Source organism: Ceratosolen solmsi, unplaced genomic scaffold (assembly GCF_000503995.2).
Source record: "Ceratosolen solmsi marchali unplaced genomic scaffold, CerSol_1.0 scaffold53, whole genome shotgun sequence".
Lineage (NCBI taxonomy): Eukaryota > Metazoa > Arthropoda > Insecta > Hymenoptera > Agaonidae > Ceratosolen > Ceratosolen solmsi.
The window spans coordinates 1,051,098-1,077,355 of NW_011948441.1; the positions used below are offsets into that span (position 1 = coordinate 1,051,098).

At 20.7% G+C, this 26,258-nt stretch overlaps 3 protein-coding genes across 3 annotated transcripts; all 3 read right to left on the reverse strand.

The window, feature by feature from the left end:
* Window positions 1–3,911: 3,911 nt before the first annotated feature.
* LOC105365739 (chymotrypsin-C-like) lies at window positions 3,912–6,997 on the reverse strand (the record flags this gene model as incomplete). The annotated part of the gene is given in 3 exon segments (XM_011503973.1): window positions 3,912–4,243; window positions 4,419–4,420; window positions 6,915–6,997. Coding segments are annotated over 3 exon segments (417 nt in total), but the record flags the coding sequence as incomplete, so codon positions are not given.
* A 199-nt stretch (window positions 6,998–7,196) lies between these two features.
* On the reverse strand, window positions 7,197–9,518 carry LOC105365740 (chymotrypsin-1-like). The gene is made up of 4 exons (XM_011503974.1): window positions 9,486–9,518; window positions 9,047–9,387; window positions 7,724–7,975; window positions 7,197–7,340 (listed from the first exon to the last, which is right to left on the reverse strand). The coding sequence occupies exons 2-4, from the start codon at window positions 9,188–9,190 to the stop codon at window positions 7,197–7,199; spliced, it is 540 nt and encodes a 179-aa protein (XP_011502276.1). The 5' UTR covers window positions 9,191–9,387; window positions 9,486–9,518.
* A 5,058-nt stretch (window positions 9,519–14,576) lies between these two features.
* On the reverse strand, window positions 14,577–16,953 carry LOC105365741 (chymotrypsin-2-like; the record flags this gene model as incomplete). The annotated part of the gene is made up of 4 exons (XM_011503975.1): window positions 14,577–14,756; window positions 15,246–15,503; window positions 16,266–16,591; window positions 16,914–16,953. Coding segments are annotated over 4 exons (768 nt in total), but the record flags the coding sequence as incomplete, so codon positions are not given.
* Between the last annotated feature and the right edge of the window lie 9,305 nt (window positions 16,954–26,258).

A 26,258-nucleotide genomic window follows, 5' to 3' on the forward strand; every position in this document is an offset into this window, starting at 1 on the left:
TTAAATATTAATATGTATACAATATTAGTATAATACAATCTTAATTATATAACTGATCGATAAACTGTATAAGTAATATTTTAAAATAAGCTTTTTTACTTTTATATATTAATATATTTTACATATTTTCTTATCTGAGAAATATTATATATTATAACTGTTTTAACCTAATTTTTTTTCAAAATTTTGCGTTTTATATTGCATTTAATAGATATTTACACACGAATCGCTAGAATACTTTGCTTTGAATCGTTATCATAAATTAATACGAATTAATAGCATTTTTGTAATACCAGAGTATATAATAATGACTTAAGTTAAATATATCTGTATTATATATTAATATAAAATTAATACAAAAATCTTAAAAAAAATTATTTATTAAAGTGCTTAATTTATAGTCACGTTGAATTTATTCTGATTACCTTAATTCATTCTATTACAATTTTACTAAAAAAATTATTTTATACATGCGTTAACCTGAATATTTATTCGTATTTATTTCAGCAATTGTTTCGATATACAGCAAATAAAATATCACTTTTTAATATAAAAGGTGAATTACAAATTTTGTTTTTTTCACAACAATATACTTTAATAAATGTGGTGTTATTTTGCTAATTCACAATTCACATTTCATTGACATATATTATTAAATTGAATTTTAAATTAACTTTTATATCTTTAACTTAAATTAATTTTGTTCAGACGAATAATATATTCTAAAAAGTATTTTTCCAAATATAACCATCTTCAGAATACCTAATATGTTCTAGACGTTGAAAAAACATTTTTTTCTATTCAAGAAATTGATAGATAACATTAATAGATAAATATTTTACTAATTTTATATTCTAAGTATTACGAAATATTTAAAATAGCTTGTCTTCTTACTAGAATAAATATACTACGTTAAAATTAAAAGTAGTTATAATTAGTTGAGTACATAAATAATATAATATTTTTTAAAAATATTATATATTAAATATGATTTTTTTAATTGATTTCAAATTTCATTGAATTTTTGCAACTTATTTTCAATTTATATTATTTTATGCGAATTAACTCTTTAGAAATATGTTATTAAATACAGCATACTTTATTATAAATACATATTACCTTGCCTACATAATTTAAATATAATAAGCCACTATTGTATTTCTGAATCAATTTTTTTAATAATGAATTTATAAATCTCGAAATTTGATGCAGAATTATATATTTTTATTATATATATATGAAGTCAATAAAATTAAAAACAAACAATTTAATTATAATTATTACTTTTTCTAATAGAATGGATCCAAATTTTGATTTTTATTTGGTTTTAAGGATTCTTCGCATTTTTATTTTACTGTTTAGTCATTTCAATTATTATATCATATTCTGACAATCTAATAATTTTAATTATTATCTTTAAATATAATTTGATTCAAAATTGCATTAAATAGATCTGTCTAATAGTAATAATATTATAAGTACTCATTACATTAAAAAATGTGTACATTATTTAAAATTAAGATTATTATATTTTGGACTTTAAATATTATACTAACCAAATTATATTTCAGAAATTTAAATATTTATTTTCATTGTTTTTTTTTATATATTTATATATTAATTGGTATGTAGACGTTACCAAAAAATATGTAAATTATATTCTTATGGTAAGATAATAAGTAAATTTTAAATAATTATAAAATGTTGAACGAACTTTCTAATCAATATAATAAAATATTTTATTATTGAATTGTTTGAAAATATTTCAATATTTATTCTGGAATAAAAAATATAAATTATAAAGGTAAATAAATAAATAAAATAAATTGAACGTGTAAAAGTATTTATAGCAGTAATAAATGTACAATGTGTATGCTCAGAGAGTAAATTTAAATGCAAATATAGAATTACAAATTTTAATTGCGAAATTTGTAAAACAATATCATCAGTATATAAAATATATGTATGTAATATTAATCAATAGTATTATATTATTATTTAATATGATTACTTTCAATTGATTGTAAGATAAATAATCATTACATTAAGAACCAATTATAAATTTAATATAATTAATTATTCAACAAATTTTCTAAATTATCTACATTTATACTAATTATAATATTCTTATAAATTGGTTTTGTTAATGATAGCATTAACTTGACATCCCTTTCCTAATGAAATCCAAGTAGTAATATACTTTTACGAATATGTCCGGTATACCAGCTGCGCATGGAAAACAAAACGATATGATTCCAATAATTTTACTATTATATACTAAAGGACCACCGCAATCGCCCTAAAAATAAAGATAATTTTATTATTAATAATTACGAATTTTTAATAAGTATTATAAATTAATTTTACGTTTTTAACGAATTAATCATATATTTAAGTATAAAATAAATAGTTTCATGAATTTATTTATTATAAATTGCAATTATTTTATAATAAATTCTTTATTTTTAATAAAATTATATTCATACAATGTAATAACTAGAATATTAAAAGAAATATATAATATTGAAAGAAAATTTAATGTGAATATAAAACATTAACAGTAATATTTATAATTTTATTTTAGAGTTTAATGTTGAATTTTTTAGAATTTTAATTTTCACAAGAAATTCCATTAATTTTATGTAGATAATATCTTGAATAATATAATGTCATATTTATTTATTTAAAAATATTGTGCAATTAAATTCATAATTTGAAATTATTTATTATATTTATATCTGCTTTATGTATTGTTATTATTATTGTTTTATTTAAATAATACATACATAATAAATAATTATGGGATTTCAAAAATAGACTGGAATTCTTGAAAAATCAATCTATTTATTAGATTTTCTATATACTAATTTTACATATTTTCAAATTACTTACAACACATGAGCCCACTCCTATATTTCTGAATGCACAAAATTGACCATAATGAAGTAAAAATGGAAGTTTTATAATACATTGGAGATCACTTACAATTGTCATAGTTACGGTTTGCAATTGATTAGGAATAGTGTCACCTGGATATGTAACTGTTCCCCATCCACAAGTTATACCTGAAATTCCTTTCTGAACATCTCGGATTGGAAGATCAATCTTTTTTATAAATGTATTTAATACAATTGTTTCTACTAACTGTAAAAAATGAAACACCCATTCAAATATAAATATTATAAATTATGTACAGACGTATTAATTGTCTTATATTGTAATTAAATTTCATACATTATTTATATTGAATAAAATGAACTAATGATTTCATAAATATAATTTTTATTTAAAATATGTTATATTTACTTTGAAATATTTAATCCGATGTTAATTGTAATAATTGCTGTAAAACTAAGTAATTGGATATTATAAATTTTACAAAGCACTAATTTGTTTAATTTTCGAAAACCTAGTTAGTTTTTGAACTTTCATAAGGTAGCTATTATATTAAAAACATAAATTATTCACCTTTCTACTATAAACCATAACTAACTTAATTTGAATTTTAAATACATTAATTAAATTAAAATATCACTTTCAAACTATATGTAACAGAAGCTAATTTTTTATAACAGAAATTAATAAATATTCAATATTAATAAATTATAAATAAATAAATAAATAAATAAAACAAAATTAATAAATAATCATTATTCAAAAATTAAAATGTATTTTAATAAAGTCATTATTATTTAGTTATGTAATAACAGTAATAAGTTTTATAATTTTTATATAATGTTATAATTATTTAATGTTACAATTATTAATGTAATGTAATTAAATTATATAATGTTGTAATTATCTATGTTGCCTTTAATATGTTTATCTATTAATCAAATTACTAATGAACAGGTTATAAATGTGAAAATTGTATTATTTTATTTTTTAATTTTTTAAATTAATTTATTCAGTTAGATCTTTATAACTGAAATGTCATTCTCGTTCATGGACATTGTTTTCATCATTGAAGTAAACTTTTGATGGAAAAAAATATTTTCAATTTGATAACTTATTCCAGTTCGGTTTTGTGCTGAAGTTTCTACTGTATTTATTCTTAGCTTATTATATGAATCTTGAAATGAATGTAAACAATGAGCTGCTGTCAAAATATGTCGGTCACTAATGATAGCACCGCCACAAATAATTTTATTTTCCTTGATATATCTTATTGAGACAAAGAAAGGAAATTCTCTTAGATCCGCGTCAGTACCACCAATAATTCTTAAATTTTTACATAAAATACCTAAACACCATTATTTATTCTTTGTATTATATTTATATATATTATTGTCATCTATACTTAATATCAAATTATTTAACAGAGTTCCAACGAAGTAGATATTATCTTTGATGTTACTACCTTAGTTTTCTTAAAAAGAGCTATGCATCAAACAAATATTTAATTGTATAAATCTTACAACTAAACATACAATTAATTTTTTACTTATTTCACTTTTAATAGCTAAATTTACAGCTATATTTGTTCAAAGTTAACAAAGTTTTTGTTGCTCATTGTTCTTACTTAAACTTAAATAACATTACAAATATACTTCAAAAGAAATTGTTTTAAAAAAAGAATTCATTATATATCAGTATATAAAACAGCATTAAGAATTAATTTCATAACAATATTTTTTATAAAATATTCAAAAAAGTATAAAGTCAAAAGAATAAATATTTGTATTATACTAATTTATGATATTTATATTTTTTAAGATCATCTAATCACATAAAAGAGCATTGGCTTAGTGTATAATAAGGCTAAACAAAACATCCTATTGCGAAAATATATTTTTATCTTATTATAATAATATAATATCCTATAATATCCTATTATTATAGACATACGCGCGCGTATATTATATATATATATATATATATATATATATATATATATATATACAGAGAGGGAGAGATAGAAAGAAAGAGAGTGAGAGAGAGGGGGGTAGAGGAAGAGAATATGAGACAGAGAAAGAGAATGGCAGAGAGGGAGAAAACGAAAAACAGAGACAGAGAGAAAGAGAGAGAGAGAGAGAGAGCGACACACATACATACACACACACGTGACACACGTGACTTACCGTGATTAAACAAAAGATAGAAATAAATGATAATATATTTCATTGTAAAATTAATAAAAACAGCTTTTTAATAATTTTTTAATGTTATCTAATACTTTAATTGAAGTGCGTTGTTATAGACTAAGAATAAAAATGATTCTATATTTAATAATCTATTTGAATATCACTGATATATGCATATGTCAATTAATAAAAACGAATAAAAAATGTTTGTATTATTTGAATTTTCTAATAATGGCAGTTTTCTTATCAAAATATGTATCCACAAAGATTAAATTACAAAAATTTGAGAATTTTTTAATTAATATAATAAAAGAGGTTTTAATTCTGATTGTACTTACAATACCACAATTTAAAAAATAATATTTAAAAAATATAAAAAGAATAAAAATAATGAATACAAAAGTATTGCTATTATTCTAAAAGATATTATATCTAGATATTGTAGTCGGATAAATTTAAATTTAAAATAATTTTTTAACATGTGTTATAGAAATATTAATTTGAAATGTAATTTCAAATTGACTATTCTTTTTTTATCTTAAGGACCTGCTATAAACAAAATATGCAGCATGTATTATATATAAATATATTGTAATATGCTTATTCTAATTTAATATTAAATCTACCGAATAATTTATAAAAATTTTATTAATAAATATATACGACAAATCGACGTATTTATCAAAAGATAATGATTATCAATTGATATATTAGAGTATTAAGTATAAAAGTAATGCTCGTATTAATTTCTTTTATATTAAAGTAAAACATTTATGAGTTTCCTAATCGCTTAGCATTTACTGTATAAAACAGTTATGTAGATAAAATAAATAAAATTATATTGTAATGCAATATAATTATAAAAATCAATTAAAGTATATATAAGTATTTCTTCGTATCAATAAAAATCATTATTTTCTTTTTGATTACTTGCCTGTTACATTATATTTAGATTTCTAAGGTCTCAAACAAATTTTTTCTATAATATTCGTTTTATACTATTTATTTTGAATGCAAAATAATTGAAGATACTAAAAATATTCAATATCATAATTGAATTTTTAATTTTTTATCAAATTGAGTATATAATTATTTAAAAACAAAATATAAAGGTTAAATTTATTTTTAACAAAATTTCAATTTTATACTTTATACACCTTACAGCTATTGTATATTTACGGGTATAATATTAACTTACTAATACTTCAATAATAATATCGAACTAGCAATATATACTAATAAATGTATTAAGTATTTAATATTAAGTATATCATATTAATGCATGGAAGTATGCATCGAATATTGAAAGATACAATTCCAGCAATTGTGTAATTAACTATCTCTGTAAACGAAGAAAACTACCTATAAACGAAGAAAAGTTTATTACCAAAAAATATCTATTTAAATAAATTTTTTTAAGATTGAATTGGATATGAATCTCTTGTATAAAAATTTCTATGAAAATGAACATTTATTAATAATATTATTATGTTAATTTAAGATATGTATAAAATAAGTCTTGCTTAAGTATTGTATATATCGTCTGTAATATAGAAATTAAATAAGAATTCATGGTACTTAAAGATTAAAATAGCTTTAAATCATACTTTATATTTTAGAACAAAACAACAAAAAATAGTAACTTTATTTTTTATCAAAAATAAAATAGAATGAGAAATTTACATGTAGATGATCTTTATAAGAGTATCATTTCTATATCAATTTTTTCTCTAATTTCAATAATATATTTGAATTTCTATAACAATAAAAATAAAACAATAAAAAATAAATCATACTATAAAGATATAAAATTTATGTTATTATAAAAACTGTTCCAAATCATGTTCCCTCATTTTTTTGGCATTTGGAAATGAAATAAATGAGAACAAAAATTATTGATATAATTTTACAACTTTCGCCAATAAAATTAATTATAAAATTACATGAAGTTTATAAGTATAAAACAAATTCAAATTAAATATTTATTTATCAGTGATATCTTATCTTTATCTTAAGACACAAAACATGAAAATTATTTTAATTATCGATATTTTTAATATTTTAACATTTTTTTAAATACATTTATTATACTCCAAGTTGCATAAGGTAGCTTTAAGTTTTCATGGCTTCTTTAATAAAATCCATGTGGTAATATACTCTTGTAAATACATCTGGTTCCCCTGTAGCGCATGGAAGAATAAGAGATGCGATTCCAGCAAGTGTATTATTGTAAACGAAAGGATTGCCACTATCACCCTAAAAACGAAAGAAAACATTTATTTCTTGATATGGTTTACTTTGAGTAATGAATTTCTTAATTAAATTTGGTTTATAAATCGGGTAAAATACAAATATCTAATTCAAATTTAATGTATACATTTTTTCAAAAATTCCATTTGAATATATATTGCTGCATAAAATTCTACCTAAGTAATTAATAAATCAAATATAAATTAATATTCATGTAATACATATATTATCGTTAGCATAAAATGAAAAATTTAATCGGATTATAAAACTTAGCACTCCTGTCATAAATGATCGATAATAAAAATCAAGAAATGTGTATAAGATTTTTCAACTATAATTTTTCATTAAAAACAATTTTAAATAATACTTCAAATTTTTTGCGATCTTACATAACATAGACCTACTCCTCGTTGATTGACGGCACAGAATTGACCATAATCAAGAAAAAGTGGAGAATCAAAAACACAGTGCCAACCATCATAAACTGTCATTGTGATTGTTTGTAACTGTTCAGGGTAAAATTCAGCCGAAAATTTTGTTGTTCCCCATCCAGTTATAACACCTATAGAACCTTCAGTAATATCTGTTGATGGAAGATCAATTTTATTTAAATATGAACTAAATATCATAGTTTCAATAACCTGTAAAAATAAAAAGTTCATATTTAAGAATACTAGACAGAAAAACTAATTCACTCTCTCTCTCTCTCTCTCTCTCTCTCTCTCTCTCTCTCTCTCCTTGCTCAATTTCTCACACAACCATGTAAAAGCATCCATGCATAGCAATGTAATAAATCTAATGTGCTTCGTTTAAAATAATTTTTTTAATATAAAATATAATTGACCCATACCAAATTTAAATATATAAAAAATGTAATACTAATAAGTTTACGTGAAATTTAAAATATATTATCTATTACATTAAAATATCAATTTTTATTATTTAAAGAACAAACACTTTAATATAAGATCTATTTTTAACTTTTAATTAAACAATTATTATAAAAAATATTAGTAAGCCAGTAAAAATAATGTAATTACCGTGAACAATGTACTAAAATTCTTATATAAACACTATATTCTAATATAGATTAACTATAAACAATTCAATTTATTAAAATACAATTACACTATACATAATTTATATAAATAAACACATATATATATACGTATATATATATATGTATATATATATATATATATATTTAAAGGGGTTCATTAAGTTCACAGGTCATGATCATTATATTCTAATAAAGATATTTTTTTGTAAGTAAATAATCTTTACGTGTACCAGCTAATCGGAGTGAACTTGTAGTATATAAATATCGGGAAGAAGCTGAACAAATATTAATTTATTTGTGTAACCTTGAATTCCACTATAGTTAAATATTCAATCAATAAAACCTATAACTCACTCGACATTATAATCATTTATAAAAATTCAGCCGATAGCTATATAAATTGTAACATTAATATTCGAAAAAATTGTCATATTCAATAATAATAATATTATTTTGACTTGCATTTAAATGAAATTACATTTTTACTCAATGTAAACAATATGATTTAAATTTTATTTTCAATAATGTTTGAAGAAAATAGAATATTTCAAAATATTTGTCATTTGTGGTTTTTTATATAAAATATTGTTATATATAATTACCAAAAATTTTATTAAACAAATATACATTTAATGAATATTATTATACATACCTTAACAACACAAATATCACTTTCTTTAAGGTATATCGAAGTCATAAATTTAATAAAATCAGGATGGTAAATAATATTTTCAATCCGATAATAAGGTTCACTATTGCTATAAGAATCTGCCATTGTTGTATAGATCTGTATCATATTATATTTATCTTCATATGAATACAAACAATGAGCTGATGTGAGGATATGTCGATTACTAACAATCGCCCCACCACATATATGTGTTGGTATCACAATGAGATTTTCGTCAAAATCTTTAAATGATACAGAATATGCAAATTCTCTTGCATCTGCATTGGATCCACCAATAATTCTTAAATTTTTTCCAAACGTTCCTTAATATAATTAAAGCATAATTTATACAGACAATGTTAGTAAAAATTGATTTTAAGTAACAATTTATTGTTATTTTAAAAATATATATTCAACTTACCGTTATACAACAGAAGAGAGAAATAAAAAATAATGTTATATTTCATTTTAATTATTCCAGTAATCTTATAAATTGCAATATTGCTTAATATAGATGTATTTAATTTCTTGGATTTCTTACTAAATATAATATTCGTAGGATTTTACTCAAATTGCAGAAATAAATGAATTAAAACATTTGAATATACAAAGGAACTATAATATATAAATTTTTTTAGAGATTTCATATTAACTTTAATAATTATTATTACTTGAGAAATTAATAATGATCTTTATTGTCAAATGAAGAAATATCTTTCATACAGTTAACTTCATTTTATTGAAATAATCATTATTCTGTTACCTATTGAAGTGTCTAATACTATATATAGAAATAGGTTGTTTTTATCTAAGAACAAAACGATATCAAAAATGAATATTTAATATGAATATCGTTACAAATTTACGTTTTTTAATTAATCATTATCGTCATATTTCAAATATATAACAATGGCATATTTACTTAAATAAAAAATTTTAATTAAAATGGATTAATTAAAAAGAAATTTATATATTAAGAACTACTTGTATCAATGAAGTTGGATTTTGAATTTAAGTAATGGTTTGATAAAAAATGTACTATAAAAATATAAACTCGTTAATGAATACAAAATATAATTACGACGTTATAATATTAATTTTAGTATAACAATATAAAAATATATTAAAAAGTATTTAAGAAATTTATAAGAAGAATAAAGAATTATAGTATTACAATGAAATTATGAAAGTATTTTATATAATTAAACAAAATTTCTAAAAACTACCCTTATATTCCCATTACAAATAAATTTAATCTTTTAGCGATGAACATTATTCAATTTTATTAATATTTTGTGCAATAAAGAAAATTAAAAAAATAAGGTATCATAAAGTGGATGACATCTTCAAAAATTAAATAGGTAAATATTATTAAAAAATTTAAATAATCTGTTTCAATTTACTTAATAAAATAATAAAAATTATAACTTTTGAATATTTTTGATATTATTTTATCTTAATGGATTATTAATTAAAGTATCACAAATGTATTATATATAAAATATATCTTATTAGAAAAAAAAACATGTTTCCTAATTATAAACTCCCCAGTATCCATTTCAAAAGTAGATTATTATTCTAAAAACTTATAAAATTTCTCAATTGGATATAGTATTAATAAGATTGATATATATAGAATGATATTTCGATTACTAATATTTAATATACAAATAAATGTATATTATTAATATTTAATGATTTAAATATCATATTTACTATTATTGATTAGTATATGCAAACAAATTATCTACATTGAATTATTGGTTTTGTCAAAGCTTTTTCTTAGAATATTTGAATATATGAATATTTAATTTTTAAGTACCGATTAAATCCAGTATATTACAATAATTTTAGCATAAAAATAATTTTCTATTATTACGGGATCAAAGGTTCTAACCTGCTTTCTTGGTTAATTGGAATTTAATCAAAGAAAATTATAAGTATATAATTATTTTTATTTCTTGTTTTACATTTAATATTTAATCGTTAATTTAATAATTAATTATTGATTTACACCTAATTAGAGCTAAATTCTTAATGTACTTACTTAGTACGTTATGTATTGTGCTTGATTAAAGTTGTTATATTTTACTGTTTGCTACGTCGTTACGAAATATTGACGGAAACAATAAAATGAGTTAAATATTCTTGCTAAAACTCAAAAATTAGTTAAACAATGAGTTTTATTAAATCATTCAAATTTAATAATTTCAATTAAAATGTTGTATTGTCATTTACGTCGTTATTTCTACAGATTAAAATTTTCTACATCAGTACTGATCGTTCTATATCAGTATCAAATATTGTAATTTTTATTTCAATGAAATGTAATTAATTATAATTGTTTGAACTAATCAAATGAAGATGTAGTTCAAATGCTTAAAAATGTTGAAGCGATACTTCGTAGTTTCTACAGTGCTATGGATATTTTATTCAAGAAATACAACTATTCGTCTCTTTGTTTCTAATAATATAATTAATTTTTTATTTGGAATTAAAATTCATTTAGCCATATATAGGAAGAAATTAAAGTAGAGTTTTGATGTTGTCTAAACTATTCTATTTTTACTAGAATAAAAAAAGATACATAATTTTATATTAAAAGAACAACACAAAATTAATTTATAGAAAAATTATGTATGCATTTTTCATGGTTATTATATATATGAAAATATTTGAAATTATATATATATATATATATATATATATATTTATACAATTAATAAATATATATATTGATATATAAATTGTAATATATTAATATAATAAAAATTTTTTCTAAATATGGTGTTCCCTTGCATCACATGAAATATTAAAAGAAAATGAAAAAAACAAAATTACCATGATTATCACCCTAAACATAATGGATTTTTTTTATGAACGATAATATTTATTATCATATTTGTTTTTGTGTGCACATCATTTATAAATTCCTTTAAAAAAATTAGATCTCAATTTCAATTTTGAATTCACAATTTTATATAAATTATATAATTCTATTATTAAGCAAAATAATTTTATATTTTTATCCCGCATATATTACCTAATTAAGCACTTTATTATTATATTATAAAACCTTTACTTGATATCGTGTTTATTGACATCAACTAGAAATATAAATTCATTATAATTATTTCAAAAATTCCATATAATAAAATTTCCATACAATATATAATGATATTTTTATATTTTTATAATATAATGTAACAACGAAATATAAAGTTTTTTAATTTTAATTTGAAATACTTAATCATTCTATAAATATAGATGGCATTTCAGAAGAAATAAAAATTATTTTTACTTTTTTCATTAAATGATATACAACTGTTTAAAAAATATGGAAATATTAAATAAAATCTTCATTTTATTTAATAAACGAAATTGCACATTAATAGTGCAACAATTGTTACCCTCGTGTGTTGTCATTTGGAATTTCTGCAACTTTTGTTGAGAGCATTATTGTTGAGGGGAATTATTGTACCCCATCCACTTACCTGTAGTATCAATAATAATTTCTTCAGCGGCACATTTATTTTATTTATACATGGACTAAATATAATAATTTTGTATACTGTGTTTTTTTTAATTTCATTCTTTTAATTATATATGTAAAATCTCAGACTAATAATCAATGAAAGCGACAATATTTAATTATTTTTATATTATAATCATCACCTAGAAATTCATCCAATTACGTGTATCATATTTTATTTTATATTATTTCACACTATAATTATTATTGCACAATTACTAAAATTTTGTTATAAATCGCTCTTACAGTTACTAATAAATACTTTTAATACAGTCAACTTGAATGAAAGTAAAAATATATTTTAAACGAAGCTACTATTCAAATTTGAACACTTGTGGTTTCAGAAGTAAAAAATAGTTTTTAAATTATTAATCCTATTGATATATAAACAATTAATTTTTAATATAAATTTCAATACAGACTTCGATAATTATAATATCGTTGCATCTCATAATTTTTGTTGATAAATAATATTTGTAATAAGAAACTATGGACATTGAATATGGCTGAAAAAATCCTGACAATGTATATTAATATGGAAAAAACTAGTGAACTGCTGTTAGAGTATGCCAATTACCAATAATTGAGCCTCTATTTAAGGACGATTTCTCATATATCTTATTAACACAGAGTAAATACAGAGTAACAGAGAGTTTTATGTCTACATCGGAACATCTAATAATTTTTAAATCCTTACCAAATATACACAACAATATTAAATTATAATTTATATTTGCAGTATTGACGTTATTTAATTTATTATTTATCTTTTGAGCGATAATTATTTATTCTTCAGCTGTTTGTACAAATTTGTGTAATTATTTAGAATATATATTTATCTAAGTTTTATGTCTTTAAAAATATATACCTTAGTTACCGTTACTTAGCAAAAGATAAAAATTAGTGATAATCCATTTTATTTTATGCTTATCAGATGATTAACTCACTATAATTTAAAACTTTACATAGAAAAAATTTTTATTATGTATATGGTGGTCCGAATCACCTTGCAATTGAATTTATTTAAAATATGCATAAGTCAATTAATTAAAACGTTCGTTATGTTAATATATAATATTGATATGTCCAAAAGATAGTCTTGGTTAAATATTTTATTTTATGTACCAGGCAAACAGGAATCTCTGCCAAGGTCCCTTCTAATTATTTTATTTTTATTCAATTTCTTGAACTTAATTTAAATCTTTCTTTTTATTAGCTCTGAATTTAGCAGTATTTTCAACAATTTTATATGTCGTTTCTCTCTAAATAAAGTGCATTTCATAAGATGTAGTATTTCATTTTATATGTTCGTATACTAATTATAGAAGAACAAATTTAATTCTTCTTTCAGAAAAACGAATTGAAAATTATGAAAATATAAAACTTTAAATCCAAAAATGTTTAAAAAAAAATTTTTTCCAATACTACAATAAGTTATACACTTGTAGTTATAACACTTCACTATTATATTTAAGAAAAAAGTTCGTAAATTATTCCGAAAAAGTATAAGTTTTCATTTATACTTTCAAAAAATATTACAAAAGTTATTTTTACAAATGAAAAAATAATCAATGTTGATTTTTAGTTTTTCAATTAAAATTATTGATTTAAGACCTTCAATTGTATTTTTTAAAAATGAAATAATATTCTTCTTACACTAATCACTTAAAATACATTTATTGTAAATATTTATTGCTTATGCAAATGAAATAATTCGTTTTTTACTTTTGTTTTCATTCAAATTATTAATTATTCAAATTAATTAATTCTAAAAAAATTTTTTTGATAATTTTTTTATTACGTAACTTAGATTAAATCTGTAATTGAACTTATTGAAACTTATTATAAGCAATAAATTAATGAAAAATGAAGAGTATCTTAGTTCATTGATAATTTATTATAAATATAAATTATATGTTAATAAAGATATAGATTTATATAAAAATTTATATAAAGATTTACATTTTGGTCATAAACAACGTGAAATTTCTGTATATTAATAGTATTAAAATAACACTAACTTCTCATAGCTTCTCTGATGAAGTTTAGATAATAATGAACTTTAGTGAATATATCAGGATATCCTTGAGTAAATGGAATACTGAAAGATACAATTCCAATGACTTTACTATTATGTATTAATGGGCCACCGCTATCACCCTAAAAATTACAAGAGTTCTGGTTTTAAAATTATTAATTTTCAGAAATATTCAAAATTTTCAAATGTTCGTCTCATAAGTATCATATTATATTGCTAAAATCTAAAATGAAAAAAAAATTATTTGAATGTTTTGTTGAAAATAAGAAAAATTTTTTGTTTTTTTGTATAATTTTATAGATTATTTATAAATAAATATAATATTAATTTAATTTTTATGATCAATACATAATTAAAAGCTAAGCATACTATGCTTATCAAGTATTTAATGTATGGCATTCAGCATATAGAAAATATAAGCATATTTTCTTAAAAATATTTGGTAATATACATATAGAAATTAATACAAACAATAAATAATATCTGAATTTAACCTTAATTTTATCAGCTTCAAAAATATTTAAATATATTTAATGAGTTTTCAATTTTAAGAAATTAATCATTAATATCTAATTGATTGTTAGAATTGTAATATTTTGAAAATTACTTACATTATACGATCCCATTCCTCGTGTGGTAAATCCACATAGTTGACCAAAGTGAAGTAAAAATGGAATAGAAGGTCTCATGGAACATTTATGATTATTTATAACCCTCACTATGATTTTCTGTAATGATTCAGGAACATTATCAGTTCCGTAAGTTACTGATCCCCATCCTATTAAAACACCATAAAAATCATCTTCAATGTTCACAATTGGAAGATCTATTTTGTTTTGATATGTACTAAATATAATATTTTCTTTAATCTGCAAAAACAAAATATTTGTATTTAAAAATAATAATTTAGTAATACCTAATGAACTTTACCTATCTATGTTAAAAACGTTACATTTTTATTCTAATTTTCAATATTAGGAATTTTATTTCACAGTATTGATTAAGAGATCGGTAACTTTTTAATTTAAATTAAAGTTATTAAAAATAATTTTAAATAATTTCAAAAAACGAATTACTTTTAGGTTGTAGATAAAGTCAGACAAAATACTTAAAGAGCAACAGACTGAGAGAACCAATTACTACTTTTATTACGTTTTGTAATAGGTTAATACGTTAAGTCATATAACTGACCATAATACGTTTAAGATAAAAATAGTTAAAATGTCATTTTAGGTAACAGAATTAAAAATGTATTTATGTAAGATATAAATAAATATTAAGAAATATGTACTAGAAAATGAATTAATATATAAATCTAATAATAATAAATAAATAACTATATATATATATATATATATATATATATATATATAATATCGATATGTGATAATTTTACAATTTATTTATATTATTAAATGTTGTACAAAGCAGGGAATAAAGCTTATTAAAGCTTATGTATTCAAAGAAATTATTAAAGTAATTGTTTTATATTGATTAATATATAATACTTTGCGAATTCTTGGCATATCACATTGAGTAACCAATACTATTGTTTGTCTATATTATCTCTATCCGCTTTTAATGTGATTTTATTACGGAAATACACATTTAAATAATAATTTATGATATACCTTTATAACACAAACATCATTATCGTTCATGAAAATTGAATTCATAACAGGCGAAAAACCAGGATGATAAATAACTTTTTCAATTGTGTAATATAATCCATCAGTACTTTGTGCAGAAGTTACCACTGTATAAATTCGAATAGATTCAAAATTATCGTAATGTGGATGTAAACAATGAGCTGCTGTCAAAATATGTCGGTCACTAATGATAGCACCGCCACAAAAAATTGTATTTGTCTCGATATATCTTAATGAAACAAAGAAAGGAAATTCTCTTATATCCGCATCAGAACCACCAATAATCCTTAAATTTTTAGAAAAAGTACCTAAATATCATTTAATTCATATATTATATAAAGATAAACTATAATAGATTATTAATATAATAAATAATTCATATTATGGAACTATTTTTACATCAATTAGAAGGTGCCAATATTATAAAATATAAAAAATATTTATTATAAGTTTTTATTATTATTAGCAGTATAGAAAAAAAATTATGAGCAATAAAGAAAATTCATATTAAATATTTGAATATATAATTAAATATTTATTATAATAAAACATTAAGCGATATAAAAAATTTATTTCAAATTTATATAACAAAAAAAAATGTTATATTATTCAAAAGTGTATTTAACTTACCAACGCCTAACGTAAAACAGATATAAATAATAATTTGATATTTCATTTTATAATTTTAAAATAGTTTTAAGAATATCACCTAATGCTTTGTATGTATGTATATATATATATATATATATATATATATATATATATATATGTGTGTGTGTGTGTGTGTGTGTGTGTGTGTATGTGTGTGTGTGTGTGTGTGTGTGCGGCGTGCGCGCGTGTGCGTGTATGTGTATGTGTGGATATGTATTACACGCGTGCCTGAATGCGTGAGAGTCTTACATATATATACGCAGCTTATTTTTAATAAGAACTTATATGAGATTAAAAAAGATTACGAATGAATAATCTACGAATATCGTCTAAAATTTACATATATGAATTAATTAAAATATACTTGAATAACGAGAATTTATAATATTGCTATAGTACAAAAACTATGTATTCACGGTATACAGAACTTACTTCAATGTAAATACATTGAGTAATTCATATTTACTAAAGATATATAAGAAAAATTTTAATTTTGAATTTTAATATAAAAAAATTATTTATTAAATAGTATAATTCAAAAATTTTCAACTAATGAGAATGATAAAATTATAATAATTATATTATTGAATTATAAATTATAATAAGATCAAAATGTAAAAGAGAATAGAAAAACAAATAAAATATTTTATTTACAAAGAATTATAGTAATTTATAGTAGGCTAGAAATTAAAATGATATTATCCTACTGATATGAAATTGTACTAAATGTATACTTATGACATAATATTTTAATTTATTACCATATTAAAACGTTTAAATGTTATATCGTTTTAATATGCTAGAATATTTTTGTATCCGTATGTAAAAAATGTTGGTTAGAAAGATATGTTAATTATTGCAGGCTTTTCACTTTTAAAGGAATTTATTTAATAATGAAACTTGTATTATATAGTATTTAATTAAATTAAATATAAAAATGAAATAAAAATTATTTACGTTATGCCAATAATGAAATAAAATAATAATAAAAGTATAACGAGTCTAGTTGGTTTTGAATTAGCCTAAAATATATTTTATTCAACTTCAATAAAATACATAATCGCAATAACGCGTGTAGTTCATTATGAATTTTAAAATTATGGAAATTTAATTTCAAATCTGTAATAATAAATATACCTTTTATAAATTCATTATCGGGGATTGCATTTATAAAAAGTTTATTGTCAAAGTTAAAATAAAATTTCATATAGAAATCAAAGAAATATAGGACAAAGCTGTATTTTCACAAAAATATTTCCTATTAAAATACCTTCCAAAGAACGTAAATAAAGGTTAAAAAATAGTAATGTAAGGTCATTAATAATGCAATTATTTTTAAATTTGTTTACAATTTAAAGATTTAAATATTTTAATTTAATAAAATAGTATTTTACAAAAATATTTGTTTATTTTACTGTCTTCCAGGAGGACAAAGTTTTCTTAGCCATTCTTCCTAAAAATGAAAAACATACGATTAGCAAGACTGAATCAACATAAAAATTTTCAATTCCATACATACAATACATTGTAGTTTTAGTATGGCAAACACAATATCTTTGCACTGAGCCTCAACTTTTTCAAAACATTCTTGTGTGTCATCGGAGTGGTTTTCTATATCAGAGTCCTATAACCATTATCAATATTAAAAATTATAATTATTTGTTATGATATATATTTTATATAAGAAAGCTCAACGTGAATTCAATTCAAATAATTAAAGATTTATAAAACTTTATCAAAATTAAACTTAAATGTTCTTCATTAAAATATAGTGACATAATATTCGAGTTTAAATTATTATAAATATAGTATAATAGAATATGATTTTTTAAAAAGAATAATTTTTATTTCACTCACTTGTAAAAGAATAAAGTATATATTATGTTATGCTTTTACGTTTGATTAGAAATCATAAATGGAAAGAATTATAATGAAAGAAAATGATTGAAAATTAAACTTAACAATAATCATTATTTAGTTTAAAGTTCAAATTTAAAAATGTTAAATATTATAATATTATAATGATAAATTTCCAAAAATTCTAATATTACTTGATAATTCCATATAGAAAGATAAAATTTTTACGAATTTGATCTGCATGTCAATATGTTTATCATAAAAATTTCCTTTTCTTTTTGCATTCTAATAAAACATCCGAAATTCAAATTAATAGACACAAAAAATTAAATTTTTTAAACAAAATTATTCATGGAAACTTCGTTCCAAGTTTTTTTTTAATATATTGTTGATATAAGTTCATATTGATTAATGAATCATCACTCGAAAAAATATATATATAAATACATATTTACTTATATTTAATTTAAACCATTCCAAGTAATTTATCGAATTACTTACTGATGCTGTAGTTACTGCCGCAATGAATCCAATAAGCAGACAAAAAAATACTATTAAACGACTCATGATGAAATTGTGTTGGGTTCCGCCACTTTTCATCCTTTATATTAGATATAAATTAAATAAAAAAATTTCAATTATTTGCTTTACATAGCTTTATTATTAGCTAAAACATTTTATAATGCTTGTATTAAAATATAATGGTCACGATCCATTATTAAACAATATTAAATTTTTATAGAACTCCTCTACCTAATTAAAACCTTTAAATAAATTTCAGAACTTTCATCATTTATTGTTATACTTGAATAACCTTTTACTCCACGCAATGATAAATTACGTGAAAGGAGTTCTGCATCTGATGATATTCAATGTGCTCTATAGTTGTTTTTCAATATCTATAATTACCATTGGTATCAGCTCATCATCAGCATATAATACAAATACAAAATAATGACATAATTATATTTCATGTAAGATTAATTTAATTGATAAAAGCCAAATACATTAAAAATATAAGTGTATTTTAAGGCAATTGACGTAATTATTTTCAAAGCAGTGTTTAACAAGAGTTAAAGAAAGTATAATATATGAATTAAAACAAAAAACAAAATTTAATTTGATTTACACGTAATTAAGGGATATGGAATATGGACATATAATTCGCACTTATCTTTTTCTATTTATATTCTTCGATGATGATGCGTCGGCTGAGCTAAAACTAATATAATTACAGTAATATAATTAATAACATTTATTATATTGAATCTAATATTGCGTACAATTTTTTTTATTTAATTTATATCTCATATAAAGGATGAAAAGTGGCGGAACACAACACAATTTCATCATGAGTCGTTTAATATTCTCTTTTTGTCTGCTTATTGGATTCATTGCGGCAGTAACTACAGCATCAGTAAGTAATTCACTATATTACTTGGAATGGTTTAAATTAAATATAAGTAAATATGTATTTATATATATTTTTTTTCGGGTGACAACTAATTAATTAAAATAAACTTATATCTACAATATATTAAAAAAAACTTGGAACGACGTTTCCATGAATAATTTTGTTTAAAAAATTTAATTTTTCGTGTCTATTAATTTGAATTTCGGATGTTTTATTAGAATGCAAAAAGAAAAGGAAATTTTTATGATAAACATATTGACATGCAGACCAAATTCGTAAAAATTTTATCTTTCTATGTAAAATTTTCAAGTAATAATTTTTGGAAATTTATCATTATAATGTTATAATATTTAACATTTTTAAATTTGAACTTTAAACTAAATAATGACTTTTATTAAATTTAGTTTTCATAATTTTCTTTCATAATTACAATTCATCTACTAGTGAGTAAAAATTTTTACTTATTTTTGTTAGTCTTTCGAAAATGAATTTCACTGTGTAATAATTAAAAAATCTTTTGTGACAAATAATTTAATCGAATATGATATTATACTCGTAGAATGACGTTGGATCAAATGAACCCAATTCTATGGAAGCTTGCTTGGAATTAGTCAACTTACGATGTCGTAATATTCAAAATAAGGAAGAAAGAAGCAATTGCATTGTATATTTAAAATCATAGATGTATTCATTTAATGTACAAATAATAAATAATACAAACATTTTGTCTTTTATAGGAGGAATGGATAAAAAAGTTATGCAAAGATGAAAATAATTAGCAAAACAGATACGTTCGATCATATGAGATCATTTTATTTTATTGCAAAAATAACAAATTATTTATAATTTTAATCGCTAAGTGAGAAATAAATTACTATATAATATGTATTTTTTATTATATCTTATTACCAATAGTATCTTCCTACAAGTCTTCCTGAACGAATTTGAAAAATAATTATGTTTTCATGAAAAATAATTCATTAATTGCATTAGCACCTAAAATAAAAAAATTATATCACAATATACAGGAATGAAAATTTTTAATAGTCATGAAATAGATACTATAAATCCGAACCTTATATATAGTAATGCAATAAAATTTTTCTTTTGATGCATTCTTCTTTCTTATATTTGATTCAAATTTTCTTCAATGAGAATTTGTGGGTGAGAATCTTGTAGAAATGAGATAAATTTCATTTGTCTGAGAGAATTTTATTATATACAACTAATAAATTATTTTATGACTAAAAATTAAGTTATGAGATTGAATTTAATTAATTTCTGTCATTTTGTTTTTAAATACTTAATTATTTAATACCGTAATACTATATGTTGATAGAATGATTATCCAATAATGTGAATGTACCATTTGTCTAATTGTCAATGTCAGGATAGATAGAGAATCTTTATTTCAAATTTTTTCACTTCTGATGCCACTTTTTATTGATACTTCAATATTATGCTATTTACAATTAATTTTCATACAATTAGTAGTTTTTAAATTTTCATACTACTCCTTTCAAAAACTTGTTTATTGACCACATATCGCAATACACATTTATATTTATCTTCGAAATTTTTTAATATTGAAAATTCTGACAGACTTAAAAATATATGAGCTTATTTTTATAATATTTTAATATACATAATTTATTTTAATATTAACTTAAAGCTTCATTACAATTTATATTATTTAGATAAATTTAATTTTTTATATCAAAATATATTTTTTCATTCTTCATTATTTATTAAATAAGTCATTTTTCATTTTTTATTATTTTTTACTAAGTCTTGCAATTCATTACTAATATCGTTAATTTGATGATTTTTTTTTTTTAGTCATGGTTGGAGCTCTCCTTTATTATTGCATAATAACTGGAGGCAAATTAATATTTCCATTGATCGAAGAAGACTACGACGTTCCATTATACTAGATATCCTATAACCACAAATCAATTACATAAACACTAACTATTACGATCGCGAATCATAAACTAATTTATGGTCAAGAACATAATAGCATTATATCTAAATGCAAATTCTGTATGATTTCAATTCCATTATTAGCAATGATTTGAGCGAATTAGGTCCATGGACAATACTCAATTCATTATTATGGATATTATTATTTGTCATCAAAGTAATACCGGCGTCTGAAAAAGCAAGTACATTGGCTTCATTTGAATGTTTCTTTAACGTATCATAATTTTTCCTCACTGAAGAATGTTATTGAAGTATAGAATCATTCCCGGCAGAGTAATCAATCAATTGGTCAATTTGTAGTTCCCAAATGATTATAATTTTATTAATTTCTTAGATCTAATATAGGTATTAACTATCTGTTCCTAACATAGCACCTGTCCACGGCTGAAATTGCTCGTCGCTTAGTTGAAACAAAATTTTATGTTACGTAGGTGCTGACTTCATTCATTTCAAATTGCTCTTCGCTCGGTTGAAATAAAATTTTACGTTTCATAGGTGCTGACTTCATTCATTTCAAATTTTGATAACAATTTTGGCCCCTCTTAGTTTAGTCATTTCTTAAGTTTCTATTAAAAAATTAAAATTCCGAATCTCAAAATAAAAAATTCATTTTAAGAATAAAGATAAAAACTTTTTATATGTTTATTTAAGAATTTGTGTAAGAATATATAAAATATATTTTTTTATATCTTATTCTTTAAACTTATTTGTCATTAGCATTTTAGAATAATTAATTTACTGCATAAGATTCCACATTTCCACAACATTTTTCATACTATTAAATTTGATACCGTTTAATTATTAATTTTTGAATGAATGAATTCTTTACACTTGATAAAATACAGAAATGAAATGTGAGAAAAAGGACAAACTATAATTTAAATAGAAATTAAATAGAAGTTATACTTTAAAAAGATAAGCATTGAAGAGAAATAATAAATATTGCATTCACTAAAATGACAAATCCTCTATTAATTCTTGTCTTAAAATACGTGATTTATCGCATAATAAACATTAGATTCTCAGAATTTATGTCACATAGACAAATTACACAGAATGTTCGAGCATATAACCGAAGTCAAACTTTTTTAAACAACTATATACAAAATAAAAAATAGCTTAAATTTATGCCAAAATCTAATAATCTTCTTATTTATTATTCCATTAGAAACTACGAGAAAATAATTTTGTATTATAATTCTTCTGTTGTATTTTCATAAAAACTACTACATAAAAAGTTTTAAAAACATATTTTTTGTTATCTACATTCCTTAATTAATGTTATTAATTTTGCAGCAAATTTATTATTCTAATATATATTATACCAATCCGATGTCTATTAATACAGTTCCTTTGTATAACAAATACATCAAATTTTTATCTCTGTCAATTAATCAACTTTATTCTACAAAATTATACTACAAATACTATACTTATAATTTGTATACAGCACTTTTTACAATTAAATTATTAACTTGTGTTAAAATTTATAATCTACACTTACCTTAAAATTATTATTTATGAACCATAGAGTAATCTATCGATGGAACATAATATATTAGAAGTATAGTTTTAAGTATTGCAATTTTGTAAAATTTACGAACCATATTTTATTTTATATGGAATAATTTAATAGTGAAAAAAAATTAAAAAACATTTGATACAAATATATATTTTAATATCAAAAATTTTGAAGATTGCTTATTTTATATACAATTTTGTATTTATTGCTTTAATTTTTATGATAAAATACAAATAATATTTTATTACTTTTAATTTTCATAAGATATCTTTGTGAAGAATTACTTACGCAATTGTCTAGATAATTTTATTACACGCAAAAAGTTATTTATTTATTACTCATTTATTTATTATTCATTATTATAACATCTTATTCATTGTTTTTATCGAAGTCATTTAAAGATAAAAGTATTCTACAATATATATACTATAATAAATAACTTTCTAAGTTACTCTCTAAGTAAAAAGTAAAAAAACGTCTGACTTTATATTAGATCAACCTTCCAAGTATTCTAAAATGAAATTTTAACACTCGACCATTGAGTATTTTACAACCGATCAGTTATTATCAATTTTCATTCGAAATATGCCAATACTGCTTAATAATTAAATAATGTGAAGTATATCCTTTACCATGAGAATCACTTATAAAAATTGTAACGTTAATTTATAAAAATAATCCAAAAATTACCAAGCATTGCAAAGTAATATAATCGGTAGACTATTTCGACGCTAATGAGATAGTTCATTTTATTCGAACATGAGCACACTAAGTTCTGCAAATAAACTTGTAATGTTTTATTATGATTTTAAAATTATCTTGCAAATATATTAAAAATCCTTGTTATTATCACTATTACAATACACATATGTATAACATTTTACATTTCAGAATATGAAAATCATCTATTAAGTAAAATTGGTAATTTTCAACTACGCAGTATAATCATAATTGAAAGTATGAGACAAATTAAATTTTTATTTTAGAAATATTAAAAAAGATAATTTTTTTATGCACTTGCAAATATACAAATAATACTGTACTTTCTGTATAATGTATTGGTTCAAAAAGTATGAAAATTCTTCGCCAATCATTTATGAGAAAAGCAACCTGGAGATTAAATATCATTGTAATCGATTTAAAAGTGAGCCACTTTCCGACATATAAAAAAAAAACGTTTCAGTGCCAGTGTTCGCTTATAAGTACATATATGAAATATTTGCAAATGAAGAAAAAGTAGACTGATAATATAGTACTATAAGTTTAGAATGATTATAACTCGAAAATATGTCCATACTGAAATTGAAAAAATGGCATTTTCTTCATTTTCTTATTCTTTCATTATTGATTACTGTATTAATCAATTATATCAATATCTACTTAATAATTCTTTATTACAAATAAAAAATAAACTCAAACAGCTCTGGAGGTTGTCTATTTAAGTATATTGCAAAAATATCTATTCTGCATATTAATTCAAGAAGTAATAATAGAATTTTATATAACTGATGTAATTTAGAACATTTTAATCAAAATTTGAACTTGGAATATTATTATAAGAATAATAAGTAAGGCTATAATAATAGAATCCAGAACATTTTCAATAATATTCAAATAATTCTAGATATAAAATTTACATTGATAATGTAATTATCGTAAATTATAAATTCATAATCTGTTTTATTCTTGTAAACTGTACTCTTTCAAAACTAGTATTTTGCTTTTCACAAAACTAAATTCAATTCATTTAATTATTCAATTAAAAAAGATTAATAAAAAAAAGATATAATTAATTAAAAAAGATATAATCCATTATTTATTATATAATACTTTTACTTTATATATATATATATATATATATACATACAATGCAATAGAATAATTATATATATATACGACATATGCAATGCAAATAATATTTAATTGATGCATATAACGACGAAGTATATTTTTTATACTTAAAAATTACAAATTTATTATTATTTTTATATTATTATACTATTGTAATTGATATAAAGAGTAAGTATAAGAAAATATAAATTTTTAATAATATTAATGAAATGTATAGAAAATAAAAATTTAATTTTTATAAAAAATTTATACAACTCTAACATTTACTTAAAATAATTAGAATGTATCAAATGTCAATAGTACATTGAATGAAACAATTTATAATTAAAATAATTTAAATAACAAATTCACGATTTATATTCACTTACATATTAATTATTATATTATCACTGTAAAAGTATTAATCAAAAATGTAAAAACATTTTAATTGGAAAAAGAGCAAAAAAAAATGATATACTAGATATGAAAATCGAAGAAGAGAAAGTGACAAGAAAAATGGATTTGAGTGAGGCAGAATGACAAAGATAATATGTAAAAATAAGTAGATACTAAGAAGAAATAAAAAAATAATATTTTCTATGTAGCTTGATGTTAGATGTATAAAAAGATGGATAAAAAGGAAAATATGATTCAGTTAAATAAAAAAAATGAAAATATATTTTATTCTATAGTTTGATTAATAAATTAAGGAATACTT